General features: G+C 40.2%; 2 protein-coding genes across 6 annotated transcripts in view; one reads left to right on the top strand and one right to left on the bottom strand.

Annotated features, from left to right (window-relative positions):
* The first annotated feature begins 2,088 nt into the window (after nt 1-2,088).
* LOC105933228 (voltage-dependent calcium channel subunit alpha-2/delta-2) overlaps nt 2,089-26,140 on the top strand; it is a 55,976-nt gene continuing 31,924 nt past the window's right edge. The window contains 1 exon segment of the mRNA XM_036124685.1: nt 2,089-2,190. Within this exon segment, the coding sequence (XP_035980578.1) occupies nt 2,095-2,190 (96 nt within the window). The 5' untranslated portion in view covers nt 2,089-2,094.
* LOC118556651 lies at nt 17,197-20,079 on the bottom strand. 5 transcript variants are annotated; one of them, XM_036124683.1, is made up of 7 exons: nt 20,017-20,079; nt 19,813-19,893; nt 19,639-19,734; nt 19,194-19,289; nt 18,509-18,604; nt 17,820-17,966; nt 17,197-17,569 (listed from the first exon to the last, which is right to left on the bottom strand). In XM_036124683.1, exons 1-7 carry the CDS (start codon nt 20,030-20,032, stop codon nt 17,436-17,438), a joined length of 666 nt encoding a protein of 221 aa, XP_035980576.1. In that variant the 5' UTR covers nt 20,033-20,079; the 3' UTR covers nt 17,197-17,435. The 5 variants fall into 5 exon arrangements, with proteins under 5 accessions (XP_035980576.1, XP_035980573.1, XP_035980575.1 ...); XM_036124680.1 differs by having other exon boundaries at nt 19,813-20,079; XM_036124682.1 differs by lacking the exon at nt 18,509-18,604 and having other exon boundaries at nt 19,813-20,079.

Below are 26,140 nucleotides of genomic sequence, written 5' to 3'. Positions count from 1 at the left end.
GTGAGATGACTTTGGGTCTCTGCAAGGCCCTGGTTTGATGCGACCAGTAACTGGTTGGTTACATGTGTCATTAAAGGGAGGGCTCATCTTTTTTTAGGTGGGGTTGTATGGTGTAGTTATGAGTAGCCAATATGTTCCTGCAGTATATAGCATATAATTAGAGTGATCAAAGAACCCATATATGCCAAGTAAAAAAAAAACTCAAGACTCAGCAATTCCATAGTGTCTTTTGCAGTCAAACACTCACATGGTTCAGTTTAGAGTGGCCTATCAACCTAACAGGCAAGTTTTTGCACTGTTTCCGGGAGCTGGACTGCCCAGAGAAATTGTACCTGCAAACTGTCCACAGAGACGCCCCATCTGAAATCAAAAGCAGGACCTTCTTTTGAGGAAACTGTCTAATCGGATACTTCTCTGTAATTTCTTTCACCAATGATTTGTCTGTATTAGAACATGTTTTTCATGGAACACCATGCAGCAAAAAAAAAAAAAAAAAAGGCAATGCTAAGTTATCCAGTCCACAGAACAATTTCATACAAAAGACAATCTTTGAGGCATTTTTCTGAAATTTGAGTTGCTTTACATGTCAGAAACACACTTTTAACTTGGGCTGTTTTGAATTGCAGTGTGCTTTAGTCCCTCATGAGAATTGCTCTGATTTGCAAATTGAAACCTTTCTTTCTACTGTTTAAACAAGTAAGACATTGACTACTCATATTTAATTCGCAAAATTCCTGCTTTAGAAATATGTAAAGTATTGTTTAAGAAATGTGAGACCCTGTTTTTCATTTCTTTGAAGACTGTTATGTATATCAAATAATTTGCTGCTGCACAGTTCTTCCCTTTTGCCTCATGAACTAATTTTTGTATGTTTAACTATAATAAAATACCTCATCCGTTTGTGTGGGTTGTCACACTTACATGTTTTGTATTATCACACCATTTTCGTATCAAATATATCCTGGGTAAATAAAGAAAAATCAATTTTAAAATGATGATTTCATTCATAAAGTGAAAAAACAATTTACCCAAACCAAACTTTCCCTGTGTGGAAACAACTGGTTATGCGTCCCTTCAGAGCAAGAACTGCTATCAAACATATGCGATAACTGGCTGAGTCTTTTGTTTTAAGTTTTTAAGATTTAAGTTTTAACTTTGACTAGGCCAAAACACATTTTCTGATGATTTTCTGAGCCACTCGGGGGTGGACTTGGTGTGCTAGGTGAGCAGAGTTTATGCTTATATCAATTACAGCAAGCCTTCCTAGTACTGAAGGAGCACAGCTACCAGAGTACCAGACTATCACCACCATGTTGGACTGATGATGTTCTTTTTTTAAATTTAATGTAATGTGTAACAGGACAACAACCTCACATTTCTTCTCTTGTCCTATCAGTTTCCAGAATATCTTCCCGAAGTGATGATCTTTGGTAAACTTGGGGATTGGCCCCGGAACTCTCCCATTTATGCCGTTTTAGTTCAGTCTCTTTCATATTGTTAAATGTTGAAATCTGACCTTAACTGAGACAAGTAAGGCCTGCAGCACTTTAGCTGTTGTTCTGGGTTCTTTCGTGACCTACTATTTATTCAATCTATTTTGCGAACATTGTGAGAAACTTCTGTACTATACTATTTTTCTTTAACTATTCACACACAAAAACTGAAACACTGATACATCTGTTTCTGTATTTCATTTGTAAATGTTTTTATTTTTACATCTGAGCTTAGCTTATTAAGTTCTGATTTGGTGAATAAAACACAATTCCTTTAACTTTACTGTTAACCTCCGGCATGCTTATTAATCCCCTGTTAATTGTTCATTAATTGTAGCAGCATATTTTTAGTATTTGAGTCAATATACCTTGATTTAAATTCTGAGGACTTACAAAAAATCAATACCCCCCCTGGAGACATTTGTATGTCTTAGATTTGGATAAATGAGGCACATTAAAAAATGTGTGTATGTATATCAGTCCTTGCATGTGTGACTTTTTTCTCTGAGTCAGCACTCCTATGTCATTCCTGGGAGCCACCAGCACACAAGCACACATGTATCCTGGTAATCTGACTTTTTTCTGTGACAGTCACCCTCTGATGTTTATCCGCAGGATAATGCACTGGGCCAGGCGGATCGAGCAGGAGATTGACAGAGTCTTTCAACACATCACTGGGGCTCAGCAGCTGAAAGGGGTGAGTGTGTGGTTTTTATTCTTACTCATTGCTGTGCTGCACAAACTCAATAACCAATGCATTGAGAAGGGGAGGTCATCATGGTAAATAGCCGGGAATCCATTAAGCTCCAGAGCTGCAGCTAAATAGCTACATTAAAAACAAGAAAGCAATTACATTCTTATTTATTTATATTTTAAATCTATTTTTTTTTCCTTTTTTGCTAAGACATTTTAGAGAGCCACAAATTATCGCACCAACTATTTTTAATTTAGGGTAGAATCTATCTATCTATCTATCTATCTATCTATCTATCTATCTATCTATCTATCTATCTATCTATCTATCTATCTATCTATCTATCTATCTATCTATCTATCTATCTATCTATCTATCTATCTATCTATCTGTCTATCTGTCTGTCTGTCTGTCTGTCTGTCTGTCTGTCTGTCTGTCTAGCTATATATATATATATATATATATATATATATATATATATATATATATATATATATATATATATATACATATATACTGCTGTTTTCAGAATAAATGCTTTGTTTTTTAGGCGTTACCGCCAAATCTTGCTGACATCGTGTTTATTGTCTTCAGTAAATATTCTTCTTGCACACATTTCTGCAACGCTACAGAGATGCGTGGAAACGCGCTTACAGTGGTTAGATTTAGACCATCTGGCATTATCCTTCATGACGTTTTGAGCTTATTAACTCCCAAAGTCATAAATAGCAATTCAGACATTTCTTTCTTCTGCAAGCTCCCTTTAGAAGTTTTTACTCTCTAACATCTGCATTCGATGCATGTTGACATTATGTTATCGTAACCTAATTCCCAAACCTTCACGTCCTTTAAATTAACTCCCATTTCAGCTTTTAACAGTGTCTGCGACAAGGCGTTTCCTGGAAATTAAACAGCTTCAGTACCTCATGAAAAGACCTTTTCAAATTGGTGTTAAAAAATAAGCAGCAACCCCCCCCCCTTTCTTCATACAGGTATTTTTAAAACCACCCCACAACATGAAAAATCACCCAGGTTGGATGGTCTCTGAAGGGCCCTGAAGAGGTCTTCTGGGGTGCATCGGGAATGCAGTGAAACCTCATTACGTGTGCAGCAGGAGTTTCTTAATTGTTTTTTGCACATAAAGCATCTGTTATGATAGCGTGGTTGCTCAATATAATGGTGGGAGAATATTTAGATTCTAAATAATAGCTTTGATAGCTTATCCATGATGTATATCCCAGCTGGAGGGTTTGGTCGTCACAATCTGAAGCAGTAGTTGCCTCTCTGGCCTCATGCCAGGTTTGCAATCTCATCATGTTCGTAATGGGGTTACAACACTCTTAGTAGCTTAATTTACTATAACGTTTTTTGGCCCTGGCAACTGTTAAGAACACAGGTTCCTGCCTCTACTCTGGATGCAACAAAAAAGGGCCTTACCAAGCAGGTAAAACACCCAATAGATGCTCTCCTATAAAATGCAGCAAACACGCCATGCTCATGTCTCTTGTACATGGAAATCAGTATGCACTACTCTCCCTGACTCCTTTCATGATGAAAAGCAGTGGCTCTACTTTGAGCTCCCCCGATAACGGAGCTCCTCACCCTACCCCTACTATCCAAAGGAAGCTTATTTCAACTGCTTGCATCCGGGATCTTGTTCTTTCAGTCACGATTCATACCTCATGACCATAGCTGAAGAGCTTTGCTTTTTGGCTCAGCTCTTTCTTCACCACAGCAGACCGGAGCGGAGCCGACATTACCACAGACAAAGCCCAAATCCATCTGTCAATCTTCCGTTTAATTTTACCACCACTTGTGTACAAGACACCAAGATACCTCTTGATTATTTTTCGCAAAATAAAGTAAAAAGTCATCAACTCCTCTTTGATTAAGCTCCAGACATTTCATGTTACCACAACCTCCCAAACACATAGGGAACTACATTTACAGCTTGAGTGTAAAAGGGCTGTAAAAAAACTCTAGCCTATTAGCTTATTGTTTACCCAGTAAAAATTTAATACATCTCTAACAAAGAAAAAAAAAATATTAAACTCGCTTTTGCTTTAGGGGCAGATTGGGCCTTTTTAGAAGCTACGGTGCTTTAAAACCAGGGGCTGATCAAAAAGACATGCCAGGGAAGGATAGAGTAATAATGGTAATTTAAGACGTACGTAAGGGTTCTGTTTATATACTAAAGCACTTAAATGTCCTAAGCTAGACGGTCCACGTCTTCCTCAAAATAATGAACCTTTAAGTGTGGTAAGCATTATGTGAATGGTGAGAGCCACTTGTACATTAACGTCTTTGGATAATTATCATATCTTAAAAGCCTCGTTGCACATGCTTATTTTTTCAAATGCATTTATTCCGTTTTTCATTAGTTTTATTGCTACTTTTACTCTGAAGTTATGAAGGCTTCTTGTTGACACCACATCCATCATCCCATTTTATGCATATTTTAAAAGAGGCAATGTACTGTATAATATAATTATATATTCCTTTGTGTACCTGCATATTAAGTAGGTCTTAATACGAATAACATTCGTCTTAGAGTCAGTTTTGCTTTAGTTGACGATCAAGCAAAGTATAAAGATTAATACAAATTTAATGTAATCTGTTTTTAAGATTCATATTTAAAACAACAGATTTGGGATATAAAATAAATGGCCAGAAAGAGGTACAAGGTGTGCAAAGAAAGCTTCACCAATTTTTGAACCTTAAAACCGCAGATGAAATCCCACCTGGTGCAAAAGTTCTACATGCACCGTGTTTCACTTGACAGTGGGGAGTAAAATGGGAATGCCAGCAAAAAGAATCAGAGATCATATGCTGGAGGCCAGAGAGCCATGCTCTGGAGAGATGTGTGGGGGCGTTGCCTCAGCAGAGAGCATCGGCACGTGTCTTTTTTGTTTGTGTCACTGCAGAGCAGATGGTCAGCCCGCAGTAAAGCCTTGATGTGACACTCGCTTCTTCATTAAGTCCTCATTAATCTCCGCTTGCATCTGAATTACGCTGGACACGTTAAAGGAATTGCTTTGCATGGCCTGTGATGTGTTTCCGCTGGAAAATAATAATAATAAAAAAAAAACGCACCAGGATCACCAGGAATAAAATGGCTAATGCAGTGTTTGAACCACCCACTCCTTCACTATACAGAACCTACAGCATATTAAACTGCTACTCTGAAATTGAGCTAAAGGCATTGGAAGATGATTAAAAAAAAATCCCCCTGAAACTATATTTAAAACATTTGCTCTACAATCCAAGCAGTAAAAATGTTCAGGAGGAGTTAAAATAACATCAAAAGAGGCGTGTAATATAGAGAGAGAAACAATTTAAACACATTTCTCTAGCCATGTTAGAGACATAAGGGGTACACCTCATGTCACTTTTTAATCCGATTTTGATGGATTAAAAGTGGGCGGGGCGATTAAAAAGGGGCGGGGCTTATTTTTTAATTGACCTTTTAGGTGATCACATGATCGTCACGTGACCCTCATGTGACACCGTATCATTGACCCCTCATGTGACCCCACCACGTGACCCTCATGTGACACCGTATCATTGACCCCTACCGTGACCTCCATATGACCCCACCACGTGACCCCTCATGTGACACCCTATCATTAATCATTATTAAATTAATTATTCTTTTATTTATTGTATTATTATTATTTTCATTTATATTCATATCATTAATAATATTATTACTACTATCATTATAGTAATTATTTAATTCTGTTACACATACCCAACCTTAGTTAGTAGTATTATTGTAATCATTTAAAGTTATTTATAATTATTTAACTCCGGTATACATACCCAATCTTTTTATTAGTATTATTATGATTATTTTGAATTATTTAATTCTGTTACGCATACCCAACCTTATTTAGTAGTATTATTGTAATCATTTAAAGTTATTTATAATTATTTAACTCCGTTATACATACCCAATCTTTTTATTAGTATTATTATGATTATTTTGAATTATTTAATTCTGTTACGCATACCCAACCTTATTTAGTAGTATAATTGTAATCATTTAAAGTTATTTATAATATTTAACTCCGGTATACATACCCAATCTTTTTATTAGTATTATTATAATTATTTTGAATTATTTAATTCCGTTACGCGCACCCAATCTTTAAGGTGGGAGGAAATCAGTCTTTGTTTCAGCCGTAAAAGCAGTCAGACTATAATAAAGATTAAAAATAAAACTATATAAAGCGTTTAGACGCATAAGCTTCCCCATCCGGAATCTGTACATAAAAAGCTTAGGGTTCTCGCTCGGCTCAGAATCGTGCGATGCAACCCCTCAGCTCTCCCTGTAAACAGCAAGCGTTACTGATCGCTTACCGGTTGCAGCTTACAACATAAGTCCATACACTCTACAGGTCAGTTTGAGTGTCATAAGTTTACTCGGTCAGTAAGCAGTTAAAACAATACTCAACCTGTTCGAAGCGCCGCGCGGGAGGAGACACAAGGGGGGAGATCTCGCTTTCTTTCAATCATCTGACCCCTCAACACAAAAAACTGTCTCTTTCTCTACAGTTAGCTTGTGATATAATAAAATATATAAAAACCCAAATACAGACCTCTTATCCTTCATTTAGCATCACTACGTGCGTGGGAAGGTATGGCTGAAGAAAAGTTAATGAAACGGGTATATTACACGCCTTCGCACCCCGGCTCTTTCGGCGGGGTAGATAGACTACAGAGAGCTCTGGAAAGTGAAACGGGCGAGAAGGTAGCGGTTGAAAAGGTCCGAGACTTTTTATCGGAACAAGATGCTTATTCTCTGCATAAACCCGCAAGAATTAGATTTCCTAGAAATAGAGTGTTTGTCAGCGGGCCTCTGAAACAGTTCCAAGCCGATCTTTGTGATATGCAGAGCTTGTCCGAAGAAAACGACGGTTACAATTATTTATTAACCGTTATCGACGTATTTTCCAAAAGAGCCTATGCTAGGGCTTTAAAAAGGAAAACAGCCTCTGACGTCGTAAAAGCTTTTGAATCCGTTTTAAAGGAGAGTCAGCTTCCTAAGAAGCTTCAAACTGATGACGGAAAAGAATTTTTCAACAAATCATTCAAAGCGTTGATGGATAAAAACGGTATTAAACATTTTTCCACGGCTAGTGAAATAAAAGCGTCTGTGGTTGAGAGGTTTAACCGTACGTTAAAATCAAGAATGTGGAGATATTTCACCGCAAACAACACTCTCCGATATCTAAACGTGCTTCAGGATCTGGTCAAAAGCTACAACCACGGTTATCATTCAAGTATTAAAATGGCACCTATCCAAGTCACCGCTAGTAACGCTTTTCAAGTGTTTCAAAATCTGTACGGGACCAATTCCAGACGCAGTACAAAAGTCAAGACGGTGTTTAAACCAGGCGATCATGTCAGAATCTCCAAGCTGCGTGGAGTGTTTGACAAGAAATATGAACAGAGTTTCACGGACGAAATCTTTACAGTTACAGAAGTGATACAACGATCTCCACTCGTCTTCAAACTGAAAGATTTAGACGGGGAGCCCGTCCAAGGCTCTTTTTACGCGGAAGAGCTTCAAAAGGTGAAAATATCAAAAAACAAAATGTATCAAGTGGGTGAGATATTAGACAAACGCACCGTGCGGGGGGTCAAACAGGTCTTAGTACGTTGGAAAAATTGGCCGGAGAAATTCAACAGCTGGGTGAGAGCCGACGACCTGCGAGACGTATAAAAGAAGACGCTGCTCTCTGACGGTTGACAGTGCAACATGGACCGTTTAACTCAGGACGAAGGATTTTACCTGACGCTACCCTCCAACGCTAGCCTGGATGTCTTTAAGGATAATAACATATCGAGTTTCCGCGTGGATTTAGCCGAGCACATCAATTTACAAGGAGAATGGCAAGTGGCCTTGACGGAGGTTTCTTATCCACACACATGGCATAATGTTCCTTCAGAAAATGCTTTTTTCGAATGGCGGAAAGCGAGCGAGGAACAAGTCCATCGCATACAGATTGGAAACGGATACTACAGTAATATGAATCAGCTTATCAAAGAGATCGAAGCCCACCTGAGAAAGATAGATTCAGATGTTTATTTCAAGGTTAACAAACTCGCAAACATACTCACCTACCAGGCCGGCGCTCAGTACCATCTACGTTTTCACGCTCCACTGGCCTACATGCTCGGCGCGGAACCCGGAGAATGGATCAAATTTGACCACTGGCACGCCCCTCACCCTATAGATTATAAAGCGGGTTTCTACCACCTCTATTTTTACAGCGACGTTGTTGCGCCGCAGATAGTGGGGGATGCATACGCGCCCCTCTTGCGAACGGTTCAGGTCCAGGGCGTTTTTGGAGATATTATCACGCAGACCTTTCATAACCCCTACTATCTCCCCGTTGCCAAGAAACATATTGAAAATATACAAGTTGAAATTAAAACGGATCAAAACACCCCGGTGAAATTTACATACGGAAAGTGCATCATGAAACTACATTTCAGACCCGTTGGTTCACGCAGAGCGTTCAGGTGAAACGGCTCATGCTTATAAAAACACACGATTGTGGCCGGAATCATTCATAGCTGTGCAACCAGTCACAACGACAACGTTGCAGCGTTCTAAAAACGTGAGGAAGAAGCGACGACAATCGTGAAAACATGGTTTTCTTGAGAGAGGATCCGCACCGTTTTATCCCTTACTACCAGAACCAGGTAGGGGGAGAATTACCCGGCTTCTATGGCGCCCCTGTTATGTACGGCCGTGGGATAGGATCCATATTTTCAAAATTATTTCGTTTCGTATCACCCTTATTTAAATCCGGCTTCGCTATTGCTAAACCGCATCTGAAAAAGGCTGCCACAAACATCGCCTCGGACGTCATAGGTAAAGCTATGACGAAAATAAGCGGCTCGCACGAGGGTGTGAATAACCAAGAGGGGTCGGGTGTTATGGTTTTGTCAAGAAGAGCTAAAAAGAGACCTCCGGGGCAACGTGTTGGTCGTTCACAAATAGTTGTGCAGCGCAAAAAGAAGAAATCAGTCAGCAGGAGCAAAGCAAGAGGGAGGAGGTCCGTTGCGAGCAAGGATATATTTAGCTGAATTATTATTTTTCAATAACAATAAAACATGGCTCTTTTACACCGGAAATCATCAGAATGTACGCTGGCGGAACTGGACTTGTTTTCCGCCCCCATGACACAACTTTCTATCGAAGATAAGCTCTACACAGAAATATTACCCGTGTCAGCGATTACAGACACCGGGCCTATCGAGTTCTTTATCCCCGGAGATGGAGAGAAATACTTGGATTTGAACGATACGTTGCTCCACGTCCGTCTAAAGATCACCAACGCGGATGGAAGCGACCTGGCTAACGACGCCGCTGTCGGGTTGATAAATTACCCGTTGAATACAATGTTTAGTCAATGCGACGTTATTCTGGGGGACAGGCTAATTTCGCAGAGTAGCGCAACTCACCCGTACAGAGCAATGATTGAAACTCTGCTCAACTATTCAGAAGACACGTTAAAGAGCCAATTTAGCGCGGGCCTCTTTTACAAAGACACAGCGGGAGCTATTGACTCTATCGTTACCACCGACGGTCCAAATTCGGGGATGAACAAGAGAGCCGCTTTCACCGCTAATTCCAGAGAGTTACACCTGATGGGCCCGCTTCACGCAGATATTTTCTTCTGCGAAAGACTCCTCTTGAATTCTGTCGATATGAGGGTTAAACTAACCAGAGCCAGCGACGCCTTCTCTCTCATGGGACCGCGTGATTCAACCTTCAGACTGAAAATTCTGGGGGCTTCGCTATTTATGAAAAAAGTTTCAGTCTCCCCGGCTATCCGACTAGGGCATGCCTCAGCATTAACGAGAGGAAACGCCCTCTATCCTCTTTCGCGCGTGAATGTGAAAACGTACTCTGTCCCTGAAAATTCCAGGATATGTACTCAGGAGAATCTCTTTTTGGGAACGATGCCGAAATATGTCGTTTTAGGTATGGTCAACCACGAGGCATTCACCGGAAGGAGAAGCATGTCGCCTTTCAACTTTAAGCATATGGATGTGGAATATTTAGCGCTCTGCAAAGACGGCAGACAGGTCCCCGCCAAAGCGTTTCAACCCCAATTCAACAACGGTATTTCAGTCAGGGAATATTACAACATGTTCACCTCTACAGGTCGTCATTTAAAAGACCTTCCTTTAAGCATCGCTCGTGAGGAATTTAACGAGGGTTATTCCCTGTTTGTCTTTAATCTCAATCCGAGCGAGGACGCAGACGCTCTGTCACCGGTGTGCAACGGTAATTTGAGACTGGAAATGAGATTCAGAGTTCCGCTGCCTCACACGACCACCCTGATTGTGTACGCGTGTTACGACTCAATTTTGGAAATCGACTCAAAAAGGCAGGTCCTGGTGGATTTTTATTAAAACATGAATAACCACGAGATCGAGAGTCTGATGCATCACCTATTGGGGGACCTATTTTGCGGCGTTTGGGCTTGTGATCAGCTCCCGTTACTCAAACGCACGTACAGAGGCCCCGCCTATTTTATCGTCAACACTCATCCTTCACACATGCCTGGAGAACACTGGTTGGCTTTGACTTTGGAGGAGAATGATGGAGCCACCTTTTTCGACTCTTACGGATTTCCCCCAGATTTCGAATTTTATCCCTCGAGCATAGTGACATTTTTGAAAGAGAGATCCTCGAAAATATTGTATCATAATCGTCAACTTCAAGACACTCTATCCCTTGTGTGCGGTCATCATTGTGTTTATTATCTTTGTCATAAAGCCTGCGGGTTATCGATGGATGAAATATTGGCTACCTACGACGACGATGTTTATAAAAACGATGTCGTGGTATTTGATTTTGTGAAAAAATATCAGCGTTGTGTCAAAAATAGGACCCCGTGCTCGTTTAATCACGGAACGTGTTCTTTACAAATGTTTAAAGATTGTTACACACTGTAACCGGTCTAGAAGAAAAACACTGTACGCATGAATAATTTGAAACAATAAAAGTATCTTTATTACAAATTCATTTCTCTAGTTTCTATTTCATACAGAGTTTTAAGGAGAAAATTTCAACCATGCAGGGTTCTTGACTCTTTTGCTCTTGACTCGTTCGTTGTAGGGGGTTGGATGCTCAAAGTCTATTCCGGAGAACTTAGGGGACAACACAATTTTTCCTTTTCGTTTTGCAAAAGGTTTAGCTCCGTTCTTTTCCGATACGTCCGTTTCCGTCAAGCCTCTGTATTGCTCCCGGGCTTGCGGATTGCTGACTGAGGACACAGGGATGTTTAGCTCCTTCAGGGCGGTCATGAAATGGTTCCAGCCTACAGGTTCCTGGGTCTGTGTTTTCCTCTTAAACGGCAGCAGAAGGTTTTTCAGCAAATCGAGTAGATGTGAGCCTCCCATCACACGATCCCGATAAACAAATTCGCCTTTCGACGTCCAACCAGTACCATGTAGGGACAACTTTTTCAATATGTATTCTGCGTTTTTGCGATCTCTGTTTGGTAGAGCTTTTAGAACTTCGCTAGCGGTTTCATCCAATTCCATAGGAGAGGGTGTAGAAGCAGTAGAATCAGAGCCAGAGTCCGCCTCAACGTCATTATTGTCCGGGGTAGGGTTACGCTGCAAAGTTAAAGTCACTCTAGGTTCCTCCAGCTGACTTTGTTTGATCAGAGTCAGATATCTCTGCAGCAGAGTGTTGTACCTTTTAATTTTTTCATAAGAACTTAGTCCCTGTTCATTCAGTATTTCCCTCATTTTTGAATCCAAATCCTCTTCAGCCGTCTGTCTGATAGAAGGCTCTGACGGAGTCAAACGTTTGAACTGATGCGGAGAGACGAGATACATCTTTTGCGCCGTCCTAAGAGACATTTTCTCATCTCCTGATGAGACCTCCCACCAACTCTCCGATTAAAGGGGCCACAACGCTTAGCAGGGGTATAATAAACCCACCTGTTTGATTTTTCAGAGCCAGCTGCTTGCGTTTTAAACCCGTTCTTTTATCAGCCAGCAATCTGATGATTTTTTTCTGCTTTTGCAGTTTTTTATGTTGAGCGGGAGATACTTTAACGTTACCTTTTAAGATATTCAGAGCTATTTCACACAAGGCTTTAAGAAAATCCGGCGAGCAGTGAGCGAGAATGTCTTTCCGTTTCTGTGGGGTGGCATGATACAGAGCCCTGAAAAGAGGTATGTTCCTTTTTATGCGTGTCGACATGGTAAATTAATTTACTTGGGTACATACACAGCCGGCCACTGACCAGGGAGCATTCCCGTTCTCAGTCTGAAACGATCTGGGCAAGTGGGAGTCAGATCGACGATTAAATACCCGTGAGGTTCCCTGGTAGCGTCTTGAAAACTCTCCATAAAGAAAGTTTTCTCTGACGGGAACATCTGACGCGCTAATATATTCAGCTGCAGTTTATCTCTGGGGTTCTTAAACAACACCATATAATTAGTGTTTAAGCTGATGGTGCGGCTGTACTTGCCTTGATGAAACACGTTCTGAGTCAGCATCATCACGCTCATATTTCTGTGATGTCTGTATTGCGTAAAAATCTTGACCACTTCTGGATGCTCCGAAGCCTGGAAAATTACATCGTCCAATATAACCAGATGATTCTGATCAGGAGGAAACAGATTTTCATCATCAAAAGAATCAGGTAGTCCTTCAATGAATTTAATCTTTTTATTCATTCTCTGCAATTCGGCGTACATGGGTTGAAGAGATGTATAAATCCATACAATATTTACAGGTACAACATCCATAACATGGTTACAATTCTGCAAAACACGTTTAACAAAAAAAGATTTTCCACACCCGCTCGGACCCACTATCAGACATGAAAAAGGGGTTTTGAATCTAGGGTCAAATTCAATCTCCTGTGTTTCACCGGAGAGCGACATTGTTCTCGGTTAACCTTTTTAGTAACCAAAAGGGAGAGTTGTTCCGTCAGGAAAAAGCCTTCTCTTGTCATACACCAAGCGGAACTTTTTCTGAAATGTGGTATTTTTAAGTTGGAAGTTTCCTTTATCCCTCCTGATGGTATGCTGCGGAGCTTCTAACACACCCCCTGTAGACCCCTGCAGATAACTTTCTACCAACTCTTTCACACTGTCAAAATTCACCCTCTCACTGCATTCCTGAGTTTGAGTGATGCCTTTACAACGCATCACAACTTTTTTCTGGTTTCTTGTCTGGTAAGCGTAGCTTTTGGGGCCTGTTGAAACAAATTGCTGTATGGTATCACCTCCCAGCTCATCCGTTAAATCACCCAAATAATTTCCCAGCTCGAGGGAGGTCTGACCCGGTTTAACCACGTAGATCAGGCTGTCTGTGTCAATGTACAAAACGCGCTCCTGAAGCGGTTCGAGACAGGTGAATAGTTTCAACCGTGCGTGTGCCGTGGTGAATGCCGCGATAAACACATTATTCACCTTGTTGGGGGGAGAGATGCATCGCTTGTTGTATGTCCACTGAATCATACACATGTCATCGTTCAGAAAGTGAAAGTAACTCACCGTGTATTTACCTGAAAACAGGAAGTTAAAAAACTCAGCTGAGTCTGTCACAATGGTAGTTTGAGCCAGATCATTTCTCTGCGCAAATTTTCCCCAAAAACTGTTCAAACACAGTTTAGCCACTTGCCTTTTAGCAGGATTGACCTCAATCTTCCGTACATCTAGCTGGATGCCTTGGTTCAGTTTGTAGTCTGCCACATACTTTAACCTGCTCTCCTCATCCGTCGCTTCAGCGGGAAAACCTGAAGCTTCCTGCTTACCCTTGAGAAAAGTGTTGATATACGGTTTAAAGATTGAACTGCTCTGGTTCTCAAAATGCCAAACCTCACTGATTTCAGCGACGGTGTAACCGAGTTCCAGAGCTTTGTTGAATTCGGGGGTTACCCACACCCCCGTCAACGCTCTCTCTCGGTCAGTGTGGTTGCATGGGCCTGCCTGGTAGTTCATTTCGGCGCAAGCACGGCAGAGAGTAAACACGAGTTTACCGGTAGATGTCTTGTACGGCAAAACGGGAAAAAACAGACCGCGGGGTGGAAACACAGTCGCCCTGATGAACCCGAAATAGCTACATGGATCGTCAAAATCTTTGCAGATGATTTTGGGGTGCCCGAGAGGATAGGGGCAGTTTGCGTTCACGTACGGGTACAATGAGGTGAAATCTACATAATGCACCGATTCCTCCTCCTCCGCCGTGTACCGGAGTCTGAGAGCACAAGTACGCCCGCCATATAAGGCATCACGTGGGGAAAGAGGCTCCGGTGCGTTGAAAGACTGTAGAAACCTTTTGAGACCCGGGTGCGAGTCCTTCATTAGGATCCAGTCGTGTTCCCAAATAACCTCTAATTGCACGCCGTAAACCGATTGCAATAACCTCGCTCTCTCCATGGTAGCAGAGTGGAATGTTTCAAAGCAAACCCTCCTGAGAGGACAGATCTGATCGGGTGGAAAGCAAGTGGGACACCCATGAAAAAAACACCCGTTGAACTCAAACGCAATTTTCACCCCTCGAACCTCCGCGTATCCATCGATGTGATAAGGGCCGATTTTCTTTTCACCTTTATTGAGCGCATGCTGAATGAAAATGCCTCGTTCCTGAGCTACCCATTCTAACCACTGAATAGACGCGTTCGAAAATGTTTTACATTCTCGTCGGTAATCCACCGGGGAGGGGATCGCGAGAGTGTTAGGAGGGAGGAAATTGGATGTAAAGACATTCATACAAGCTGACGCAATGGTGATTGACTTTAAAGGATCCACGGTTGTCTCTTTAAAGAACTCTTCTCTGAATTTCACACAAGCCTTGAAAAGAATCTCCACATCATTTTGACAATAATAAAGAGCTTCTTTCTGAAAGGCAAAGGGGTGTTTACAAGCCTCGTTGTACCAAATGTAAAACCGTTCCTGTTCGGAGGGATTCATACGGTCTACCCCGTAGAAGCAGGGGGGAGGAAGCGGACCCACGTAGTTTAAAGTCTTCTCAGAGGAGAACAAGTGAGGGAAAAACCCTTTACAGTGCTCGTTAAATCCCAATGCTTTTGGCATTTGGCTGAGTTTCATCGTAAGGAATGAAAGGCTGTCGATGAATTTCAGAGCGTAATCAGGCTCGGTAAAAAAGAGAACTTTGCTCCCCTGTGTTATTAAATGTGGTTTAATGCCCAATTCAACCATTACACTCAGAACCAAGTAAGAGTCAAACCCACGACTGTTGTGAGCTAGGAAAGTGAAACCTCTGTAACGAGGATTTCTGAAATGGAGTAGAAAATCCCTGACGCAGTTCAGCCCGTAAGAGTACCAAACTTCCCCCGCCAAAGTTTTTGTGTAGACTAGGAATGGGATGTGTCTCCCAGTTTGATCTGTAAAAGTTTCAAAATCGTAAAAAACCAGTTTATTTCCGAGTTCAGGGTCTGTCAGTGTGGGTTGAATGTAACACTGGTGCTCGTTTAAAGTTACATCAACACTGCTAGGGACTTTCTGACGACAGATCGTGCATTTTATTGAACACTCGTGAGGCTTGCTACCCCCACCTGCTGCTAGATCATATAGCCTTTTACACAGAGGACAGTATTTAGTCGTTTCGCAGTTACTCACATGCTTTCCGAGGTAAGGTCTCAATCTGGGCTGTTTGTGCCTATCGAGGCAGAATGAATTACGACAGATTCGGTTACAATCTGTGCATTGTACAGAGTTGTACCGCTGCAGAGTACATTTTGGATCGAGACAAACCGCACAGCGACCTTCGCAGTTATGTCTGTTGATGTTTCGGAAGCCGCTAAAGCAATAGCTGCAAATGTACTTAGAACCTGTGAATGCTGTGAGACTTTTTATTCCATAGTAATGATTTTTGAACAGAAGCAGAAAAAGCGGATTTGAACGATCGGAAAAGTCAGTCTGGAATTTACGAAGCATTGCATCCTTACCGTCTTTATAGAAAACCACAATTTTCCTGTTGACAATCTTTTCAAATTTCTGCACATCGCTGAAAGTGACGGGGGTTTGCTCTGTGAGGCCCGCTGTGCGTTGCCAAAGTACAGCTTGCTGCACGGCTTGGGCGTCTGTAAAAGCGGGGTTACATAGATGGGCAAGACTGATTGAAAAACAGAGCTGATCAGAACGATTGGCGACGATATACAAATGTTGACGTTTTTTACGAATCAGTTCACAGTCCAATGTTTTTTCGGCTTTACGTTTGCCGCCTCCATGAGGGTTTCTTACAACCTGAACAATCATTTCTAAGTTGTTTGGATCCGGCAATTCCGCGTTTGACTGCGTTAGCTCCTCTAAAAATTCCAGAAATGCAGGCAGAATTGAATCACGTTCATCATTTACTTGAACGACGGCGTGATGAGAAAATCCTTCTCCGCTCAACTCTAGTTGGATAATATCGCTACGAGAGGCCAAACGAGCAGCTGACTCTGCGAGCTCTGTGAGAATGTGATACACTTGTGTGTAAAATTCAGCGGGGTTGGGAGCGTCGCCGGCTCGCGAGGCAATGACGTTGAAAGGACGTCTTATTTCTGTAACATTGAAACCTTCTCGCTCTCTTTGAGTTTGTTGGGTATGTTCAGAGCTGTTTACAGCTCGCTCTCCATGACTAGTGCACGGTTCATCTGCTCGATCGAGTGTGGGGAGGTTGGGTGCAATGAGGCTTGGCTGATGAGGCTGGTTGGATGAGGGATTTTGCGAAGCATGATTCAAAGAACCTGATGGAATATGTTCAACGTTTTCTACAAGACTACCCCCATGTTGCTCATACTGAAGGTTTGTAGGATTAGGGCTAAATGTTTGAGAGAGAGAAACGTTTAATTGATGAATCGCTTGTTCTAACCTGGACGGTGAATGTGGAGCTACATTGAAAGAAGCAGGCACGCGGTGAACAGGAAGCTCATTAACCATTTGTGTAATTTCGTGTAAAGCATTTGTAACTTGTTGTTGAAACTCTAAGGAATTATTTTCAGACGAGTATGGTTGAGAGAAAGAATCGTTTAATCGTTGGACGGCTCGTTCTACAGACAGTAAGCCTTGAAGATCCAAATCTGAACCCTGAGTTCTGACGGGGGAATTTGGGGTTAGATTGAGAAATTCGGTTGCAGGGTGTACAGGGAGATTACGGAGTTCATTCACAGCTTGAATAATTTCATACAATGCATTCCTCATTGGCTGATTATCCATGTTTACAGAGGTCACGATTTAAAAGGTTAACTCTACTGTAGCGTTGACGTCTTGGCGGTTTCGTCCAGCAGACACTTGCAGGTTCTCAGAAGTTCAGAGCTTTTCCTCATGTGGAACCCTCCTTTACGACCGGAAAGTGGAATTTTCTGAATACTCTCCACCGCTTCTGTAATTTGACCAAAATAATTATAATTAGGAGAGAATACAACATTGATTTATTATACGAGAAACCAAATTGTAGAAAAATAATAAATATAATAATGATAATTATATTAATAATAAAAGAAAACAGTCGTTGATTTATTATGATATAATAAAGAAAAGAAGGAGGCTTTTTTTTTTTTTTTTTTTTTTTTTTAAATTCATTTTATTAAAAGGAAACATAGTTCTTTGAAAGCTTTGAGATTCAGATTTACCTATCATAATCCTCCGGGCTTTAATTGATCCGGATAAGTTTTTGTTGATGGCTTTTTGATACCTCAGGGCGGTAGATTGTAGCTTCACCAAATTGGATAGTTGCCTCTTACGTTTTAAAGTGGGTGTTCCCCGTCTGGCGGTTGGGGCTGCAAAATAAAAAAAAAAATAAATAAACAATAATAATAATAATATATATATATATATATATATATATATATATATATATATATATATATATATATATATATTTAAATAAGTAAATACAATTAAATAAATGAGTAAAAACCAGCATAGAGGTGAAAAGTGAAGAGAGGCCGAGGAGTAGAGGTGTGATTCGAACACACACACACACACGCACACACACACACACACACACACACACACACACGCACACACACACACACACACACACACACACATACATAAGGTTGGCATGGTTAACATATCCCTACTTTGTAAAATATCCTGACTGGAAAGGTTAAAAACCTGTGATGGTCCCCACTAAGACGGTGGAACACGCACACATACACACACACACACACACACACACACACACACACACACAGCGGAGAGGGAGGCATATATATTTTTGAACCGTGCAGAAAACTAGTTTACACTTTAAGAGTGTAAATAAAAGAAATAATGATTTAATTATTAAATTAATTAATAAAAAAGCTGTATTACTCACTATCTGAGGAGGTTCCAAGGTTTTTTTGACCAGTTTGAGGTGGGTTTAAGGGCTCTACCTTCACCTTCTCTCCTCCAAGACCGAGGGGGGCTGCTTCTGTAAGCAGAGAGGCTTTTAAAAACAAGGCTAATACAACTCTTACAAAAAACCCGAGCGCTTTAAATGCAAACTCATAAAAAACAATAATAATATATATATATATATATATATATATATATATATATATATATATATATTTAAATAAGTAAATACAATTAAATAAATGAGTAAAAACCAGCATAGAGGTGAAAAGTGAAGAGAGGCCGAGGAGTAGAGGTGTGATTCGAACACACACACACACACACGCACACACACACACACACACACACACACACACACACGCACACACACACGCACACACACACACACACACACACACACACACACACATAAGGTTGGCATGGTTAACATATCCCTACTTTGTAAAATATCCTGACTGGAAAGGTTAAAAACCTGTGATGGTCCCCACTAAGACGGTGGAACACGCACACATACACACACACACACACACACACACACACACAGCGGAGAGGGAGGCATATATATTTTTGAACCGTGCAGAAAACTAGTTTACACTTTAAGAGTGTAAATAAAGAAATAATGATTTAATTATTAAATTAATTAATAAAAAAGCTGTATTACTCACTATCTGAGGAGGTTCCAAGGTTTTTTTGATCAGTTTGAGGTGGGTTTAAGGGCTCTACCTTCACCTTCTCTCCTCCAAGACCGAGGGGGGCTGCTTCTGTAAGCAGAGAGGCTTTTAAAAACAAGGCTAATACAACTCTTACAAAAACCCGAGCGCTTTAAATGCAAACTCATAAAAAACTATAATAATATATATTTAAATAAGTAAATACAATTAAATAAATGAGTAAAAACCAGCATAGAGGTGAAAAGTGAAGAGAGGCCGAGGAGTAGAGGTGTGATTCGAACACACACACACACACACACACACACACACACGCACACAGGGGGAGGGAGGCATAGATATTTTTGAACCGTGCAGAAAACTAGTTTACACTTTAAGAGTGTAAATAAAGAAATAATGATTTAATTATTAAATTAATTAATAAAAAAGCTGTATTACTCACTATCTGAGGAGGTTCCAAGGTTTTTTTGACCAGTTTGAGGTGGGTTTAAGGGCTCTACCTTCACCTTCTCTCCTCCAAGACCGAGGGGGGCTGCTTCTGTAAGCAGACAGGCTTTTAAAAACAAGGCTAATACAACTCTTACAAAAAACCCGAGCGCTTTAAATGCAAACTCACCCTCTGATGGGTGCTGAAGGGAAGCTGCTTGTGAATTGTCACCCTCTTGCTTTGCTGCGAGCGAACCAGAGACTGTGCACACTGAGGAATATGAATCGACGAAAATTACATCGTTATCCTCGCGTTCTGCATACGTTGCACACTGAGGACTGGACTTGGTCTGAGCAGCGACGCCGGGGAATAGAGTCGTTTTACCCGACTTACGAGACAATTTACTCATGGGCTGAGTGCGTTTAGGGGTTTGTAGAGCGTGTGAAGCTCTCCCGTATTGAGCATCGATGTAACCGTTCCCCCTGAAATCTATAAAAAATAAGATGAAGATGTTTAGAACTTCAGTTAGTGTTTTACAAGGAAATCATTAAAGTGAATATGAGGTTGGATTACCAAAGTCAGAATTTTGATGAAAGATGCTGTCAAGATCGCTCACAGTGGGGTCTGAGGAATAATTAGAGATAAAAGAGAGAGAGAGAGAGAGAGAGAGGTGAGAAACTGCTGTACGCTGACGTAGTAGGGGATTTCCTACAGCGTCAGTGAGGGTTTCCCAGGAGCAAGTTACACACATTATCTAGAGGAGTCCGTGGAAGATAAAAAAAAACTAAAAAACCATGCATAGATACAATATATAAACAGGAAAGGGTAACTTACGGTATATCACAGGTGGAGCGCGTGTAGACCGGTCATTGTAGTTCTGAGCGGTTGTAGCTCGCCGCGAAGAAGGAAGTTGTGACATGTTTCGGAGGAGTCACCGTGCATGCATTCAGTTAGGTGGGAGGGGGGCCTTATATATACATTATTGATAATACAGGCATTGTGTTTGTCCGCGTGATGAGGATTTTTAGGATGCGTAAAGGCGTGAAATACAACATCCTGTCGATTTTTTTTTTTGTGACAAGGTGTCCGCTATTTATAAATACTAACCATGACGGCGCGAGGGATGTAGAGAAAGACACAGTTTTTTGTGTTGAGGGGTCAGATGATTGAGAGAAAGTGAGATCTCCCCCCTTGTGTCTCCTCCCGCGCGGCGCTTCGAACAGGTTGAGTATTGTTTTAACTGCTTACTGACCGAGTAAACTTATGACACTCAAACTGACCTGTAGAGTGTATGGACTTATGTTGTAAGCTGCAAACGGTAAGCGATCAGTAACGCTTGCTGTTTACAGGGAGAGCTGAGGGGCTGCATCGCAGGATTCTGAGCCGAGCGAGAACCCTGAGCTTTTTATGTACAGATTCCGGATGGGGAAGCTTATGCGTCTAAACGATTTATATAGTTTTATTTTAAATCTTTATTTTGAAACTTGAAACAGAGTCTGACTGCTTTTACGGCTGAAACAAAGACTGATTTCCTCCCACCTTAAATATTGGGTGCGCGTAACGGAGTTAAATAATTCAAAATAATTATAATAATACTAATAAAAAGATTGGGTATGTATACCGGAGTTAAATAATTATAAATAACTTTAAATGATTACAATAATACTACTAAATAAGGTTGGGTATGCGTAACAGAATTAAATAATTCAAAATAATCATAATAATACTAAAAAAAAGATTGGGTATGTATACCGGAGTTAAATAATTATAAATAACTTTAAATGATTACAATAATACTACTAAATAAGGTTGGGTATGCGTAACAGAATTAAATAATTCAAAATAATCATAATAATACTAATAAAAAGATTGGGTATGTATACCGGAGTTAAATAATTATAAATAACTTTAAATTATTACAATAATACTACTAAATAAGGTTGGGTATGCGTAACAGAATTAAATAATTCAAAATAATCATAATAATACTAATAAAAAGATTGGGTATGTATACCGGAGTTAAATAATTATAAATAACTTTAAATGATTACAATAATACTACTAACTAAGGTTGGGTATGTGTAACAGAATTAAATAATTACTATAATGATAGTAGTAATAATATTATTAATGATATGAATATAAATGAAAATAATAATAATACAATAAATAAAAGAATAATTAATTTAATAATGATTAATGATAGGGTGTCACATGAGGGGTCACGTGGTGGGGTCATATGGAGGTCACGGTAGGGGTCAATGATACGGTGTCACATGAGGGTCACGTGGTGGGGTCACATGAGGGGTCAATGATACGGTGTCACATGAGGGTCACGTGACGATCATGTGATCACCTAAAAGGTCAATTAAAAAATAAGCCCCGCCCCTTTTTAATCGCCCCGCCCACTTTTAATCCATCAAAATCGGATTAAAAAGTGACATGAGGTGTACCCCTTATGTCTCTCATGTTGGCTGGCTTGGTAATTTCTGCCAAATGCTGATGCAGCTATCCTAAATTCCCGCTCTGACTGTAATTGATACTCAGAAATGCAGAATTAATGGCTCACTGGAGTAATTTCAGGTATATTTGTGGATTTTCATTATCAAGAAGTTCGTTTTTTTTCTTTCTGTCACTGATGCTGAGCCCTTTCTTCTCTCTGGCAGTGACTGTTGGCTTAAGTGTTTGTTTCTATTGGAAGCTTGTAAATTAGAATCAATCATTAAATACTTTATTTATGAACCAAAAGATTTACAAGTTATTTATGCTGCAGAGATGCAGATAACATAATTGATTATGAACCAAAATACTTCTTGTGGCCCAAATTCACACCTACCTTGATCTCCTAAAATATTTTGAAAGCTGTTGGACCAACTACTCCATGGTTGGTTGGTTAATGTTACATTATGGAGTCTGTATGTTTTACAGTACATATTACAGTATAGAAAATTCTTGTTTTTTTGGTCGGAAAGTGTCTTTGCAGCAGAAAGATCATCTTAGCATCATAATGAAATGCCTTTTTTTTTACCCTTTTTGTCAACAAAATTAAATGTCTGAAGAAGTACGACCTTTTTCCAGTCTTAGTAAAAAAGTACATCCCTTTAAATTCCAAGATTTGATCATATCTTATAGATATCTTGGGTTTTTGGGGTTTTACTTCATTTACATCTGTTTAGTAATTATTGCCAATGTAGAATTTGTTGCATGTGGTGTTACACACTTCATGTTAGATTTAATTTATTCCCAAACCTGGTAAAAGCCTGGGTTTTAATTTAAAAAACTTTGCGTATATGGCAAAAAAAGAAATCTGATTTAGAAAATCATGCACATGCACACCAGCATGCAATTTTCCTTTATAGGTCACAGCTCAATTCAATTCAATTTAATCTTATTTATATAGCGCCAATTCATGAAACATGTCATCTCAAGGCACTTTAAAAGTCAAATTCAATCATATTATACAGATTGGGTCAGATTATACAGATTGGTCAAAAATGTCCTATATAAGGAAACCAGTTGATTGCTTCAAAGTCCCGACAAGCAGCATTCACTCCTGGAGAAGCGTAGAGCTACAGGGAGAGTCGTCTGCATTATCCATGGCTTTGCAGCAATCCCTCATACTGAGCAAGCATGAAGCGACAGTAGAAAGAAAAACACCCCATTAACGGGAAGGAAAACCTCCAGCAGAACTGGGCTCAGTATGAATGGTCATCTGCCTCAACCGACTGGGGGTTACAGAAGACAGAGCAGAGACACAAAAAGAGAGTTGTTGTCTACATTAATAGAACTTGTTAAAAATTAAACCTGTTCGCTGTTTTAAACATCGGATGACAGCCGTGCTCCGTGATGAAATTCCGCTGAAGCTGTGCATCCAGATCGACATTCAGAGGTTTCCCCCTCTCATTCCTCCTGCAAAAAAACGCTGCAAAAAGCATTTTAGGAAGCCGATGGACACTGAGCGCTGCATGGGTGTCAGCGGTAAGCACACCTTCTCTGTGCTCTGGGGGCTGGAGAGTGGCCTGTCAGCTCCTGGGAGGGAGGTGTAGCCATTTTCCCTTATAAATTATAGCAGAATGCAATGCTCAGAGTCTGAAGCGGCATCTTGGCCAGTCATAATCATTGGCCAGGAAATATTTCATCCCTGAAACCTAATTCCTAATTCTCCTATCTGACTGAAAGGTCCTCCAGCAGTGCCAGTACACCCACTATGCAGCATTACGCACAAGTGTATTTGTCATTTACAGCAATTAAAGTAATTGCTGCACACCTTGTCACAATAATCTGTTAATCTGTGATATGCGTCACCCTGGTTATTATCAGGGAGAGGAATGTGATGATAGAAAACCCCAAATTAGCTGTTGTGCTGACTTTTACTTAAGATTTAAGATGGCTTATAGGCATTTTTTTATTTATTTGAAAGGTCCTTATTGCATAAGTAAGTGTCACCAGCGCAAGAATGAATAATACTGTCGTTTTGAATGCTTACGATGAAGTTGATCCATGATTAACATCTGATATGGAGTGAAATTTAGTGTTTCAGAGGAACCATCGTACATCGTGTACGCCTGGGTCAAAGTTGCCATGAGGACTGCACATTTTCCAGTCAATTTATTTTTTATTTATTAGATCTCAACTTTTGTGTGGAAAGTGACTCACGCACAAAATGGAGCCTGAAAAGTGTGTATAAATGAGAGGTTTATAAATGAGAGCCCAGTTTTGTTTATATAATCTTTGTATGTGTATTCTGGTTTTGGCAACATTTACCGCCTTGTGTTTTAGCACCCTTTTGCAGGGTGTCAAGAAAATAAAAAAGTAAATATATATACTATAAAAGGGTTACTGCTCTAAAAAGTTACATTTTCTTATTTTAAAACTATTCAAGTGTAAATATTTCATGCAACTATTGAGGTTATGGAACTGACTCACTTGTTACCATCATCCTTATTTTTTTTTCTGTCGCATCCGTCCTCTCCATTAATATATTCTCCACAGATACGAGCTCTCCACAGATGGCACACAGTTCACAGAAACTCCCTGTTCATTACTGCATGTCCCCATCTTTGTTTCATGGGCCAGTGGAGCATCTGGTCAGCACTGATACTTGAGGAATGTCTTTCTGTTCGTATAAGAGATTCTTTCACTGGGACAAAACTTCCCCAATCTGTGTGTAATCCGTCCATACGCTCCTCTCCTCACACTCTCTTCCTGCACCACAGACTCTCATCTTCTCTCTGACACTTTTCATCGTGAGGTTGAGAGTCTGACGACCTCAAATCCATGCCGGTAGATGCTGGAAACATCCTGTCTTTTTCTCAAATATCACGAGGTTGACCCCTCAGACTCTGTGTGAACATGTATTTAGGTGAAAGTATTTTAGTGTAGTTTTTCCAGAGAAAGAGTGCATCTTTGTGAGATGTCTTTAAAGAGCATTACTACAATAATATTGGTACAATTAATATTAATTGCTGATAACAAAGGGAAAAAAAGAAGCTTATTTGCACTACATAACTGTTCCTAATGATTTATACATCAGGAATAAGTATTTAATGGAACTATACAAATATATTTTTAAATATATCTATGTCTTTTCTGTGTCCGTTGGTTTCTGCAGTTAATAAATTATTCATTCAAACTTTGAATATTTTATACGTGTATAAAAAAAACTAGAAGGAAAAAAAGATGTCCATAATTCCTACATGTCTTCTGGTCACTCATAAAATCCTCTTACCTGGAAGAAATCATGAATAATACTTTGTGGAGATATTTGGGCCATACTTCAGTTCATCTTAATCTATTTCATAGTGTAATCTAAGAAGGGCATGCGAACAAATTTTTAGATGGGTAAAGTTTGAATGTGTGGTTTTAGATGGATTAGTAATCTATAGTGCATTAAAAAACTAAACCACTGAGAGCTAAGCGTAGTTGATTGACATTGTATGTGCTAGATAAACGCAAGGGAACACATAATTATGAAGAGAAAGGAAAAGGAGAGATGGTTTTAGAAATTAAAAATGTTTGGTATTAAGGGGTTTTCTAGCCTGGCCAGCCAGACTAGATTACACGGGGCGTAAATCAGTCTCAAGGCTCAGTTCCCTCCGACCCAAAACAGACCGGACCAATCAGAGTGCAGGAGGCGGGACTTTACTATGCGTCACTCTTAGCGGCAGAATTACCCATAATGCACCAGTGCTTTTCTGTAACCGTAACAGTCAAGATACGTACAGAGATTTTTGTTGCTTGGTGCCTTGGAAGATTAACAAAATACAAGCCTTGTATCCTCTGATTTTTTTTAGACAAAAGTGGCAAAGAATTGTTCACTGGAGGGTTTGCTCGATGGCATGAAACATTTCACGGACTACATATTGAAAAAACAGAGCATGTTGCTTAGAGTTTTTTGCGTCACATTCGTAGTTATCCGATTGGTTCTAACCTGATGACACTGACCCTGTTAGGCCCGCCTTTGAAATCGGGTTCTACCAGCTCCTTTCCAGACTGATGCGTACTGTATAAGTCGGTC

Source organism: Fundulus heteroclitus, chromosome 20 (assembly GCF_011125445.2).
Source record: "Fundulus heteroclitus isolate FHET01 chromosome 20, MU-UCD_Fhet_4.1, whole genome shotgun sequence".
Lineage (NCBI taxonomy): Eukaryota > Metazoa > Chordata > Actinopteri > Cyprinodontiformes > Fundulidae > Fundulus > Fundulus heteroclitus.
This window is presented reverse-complemented; position numbering and strand designations above follow the sequence as displayed.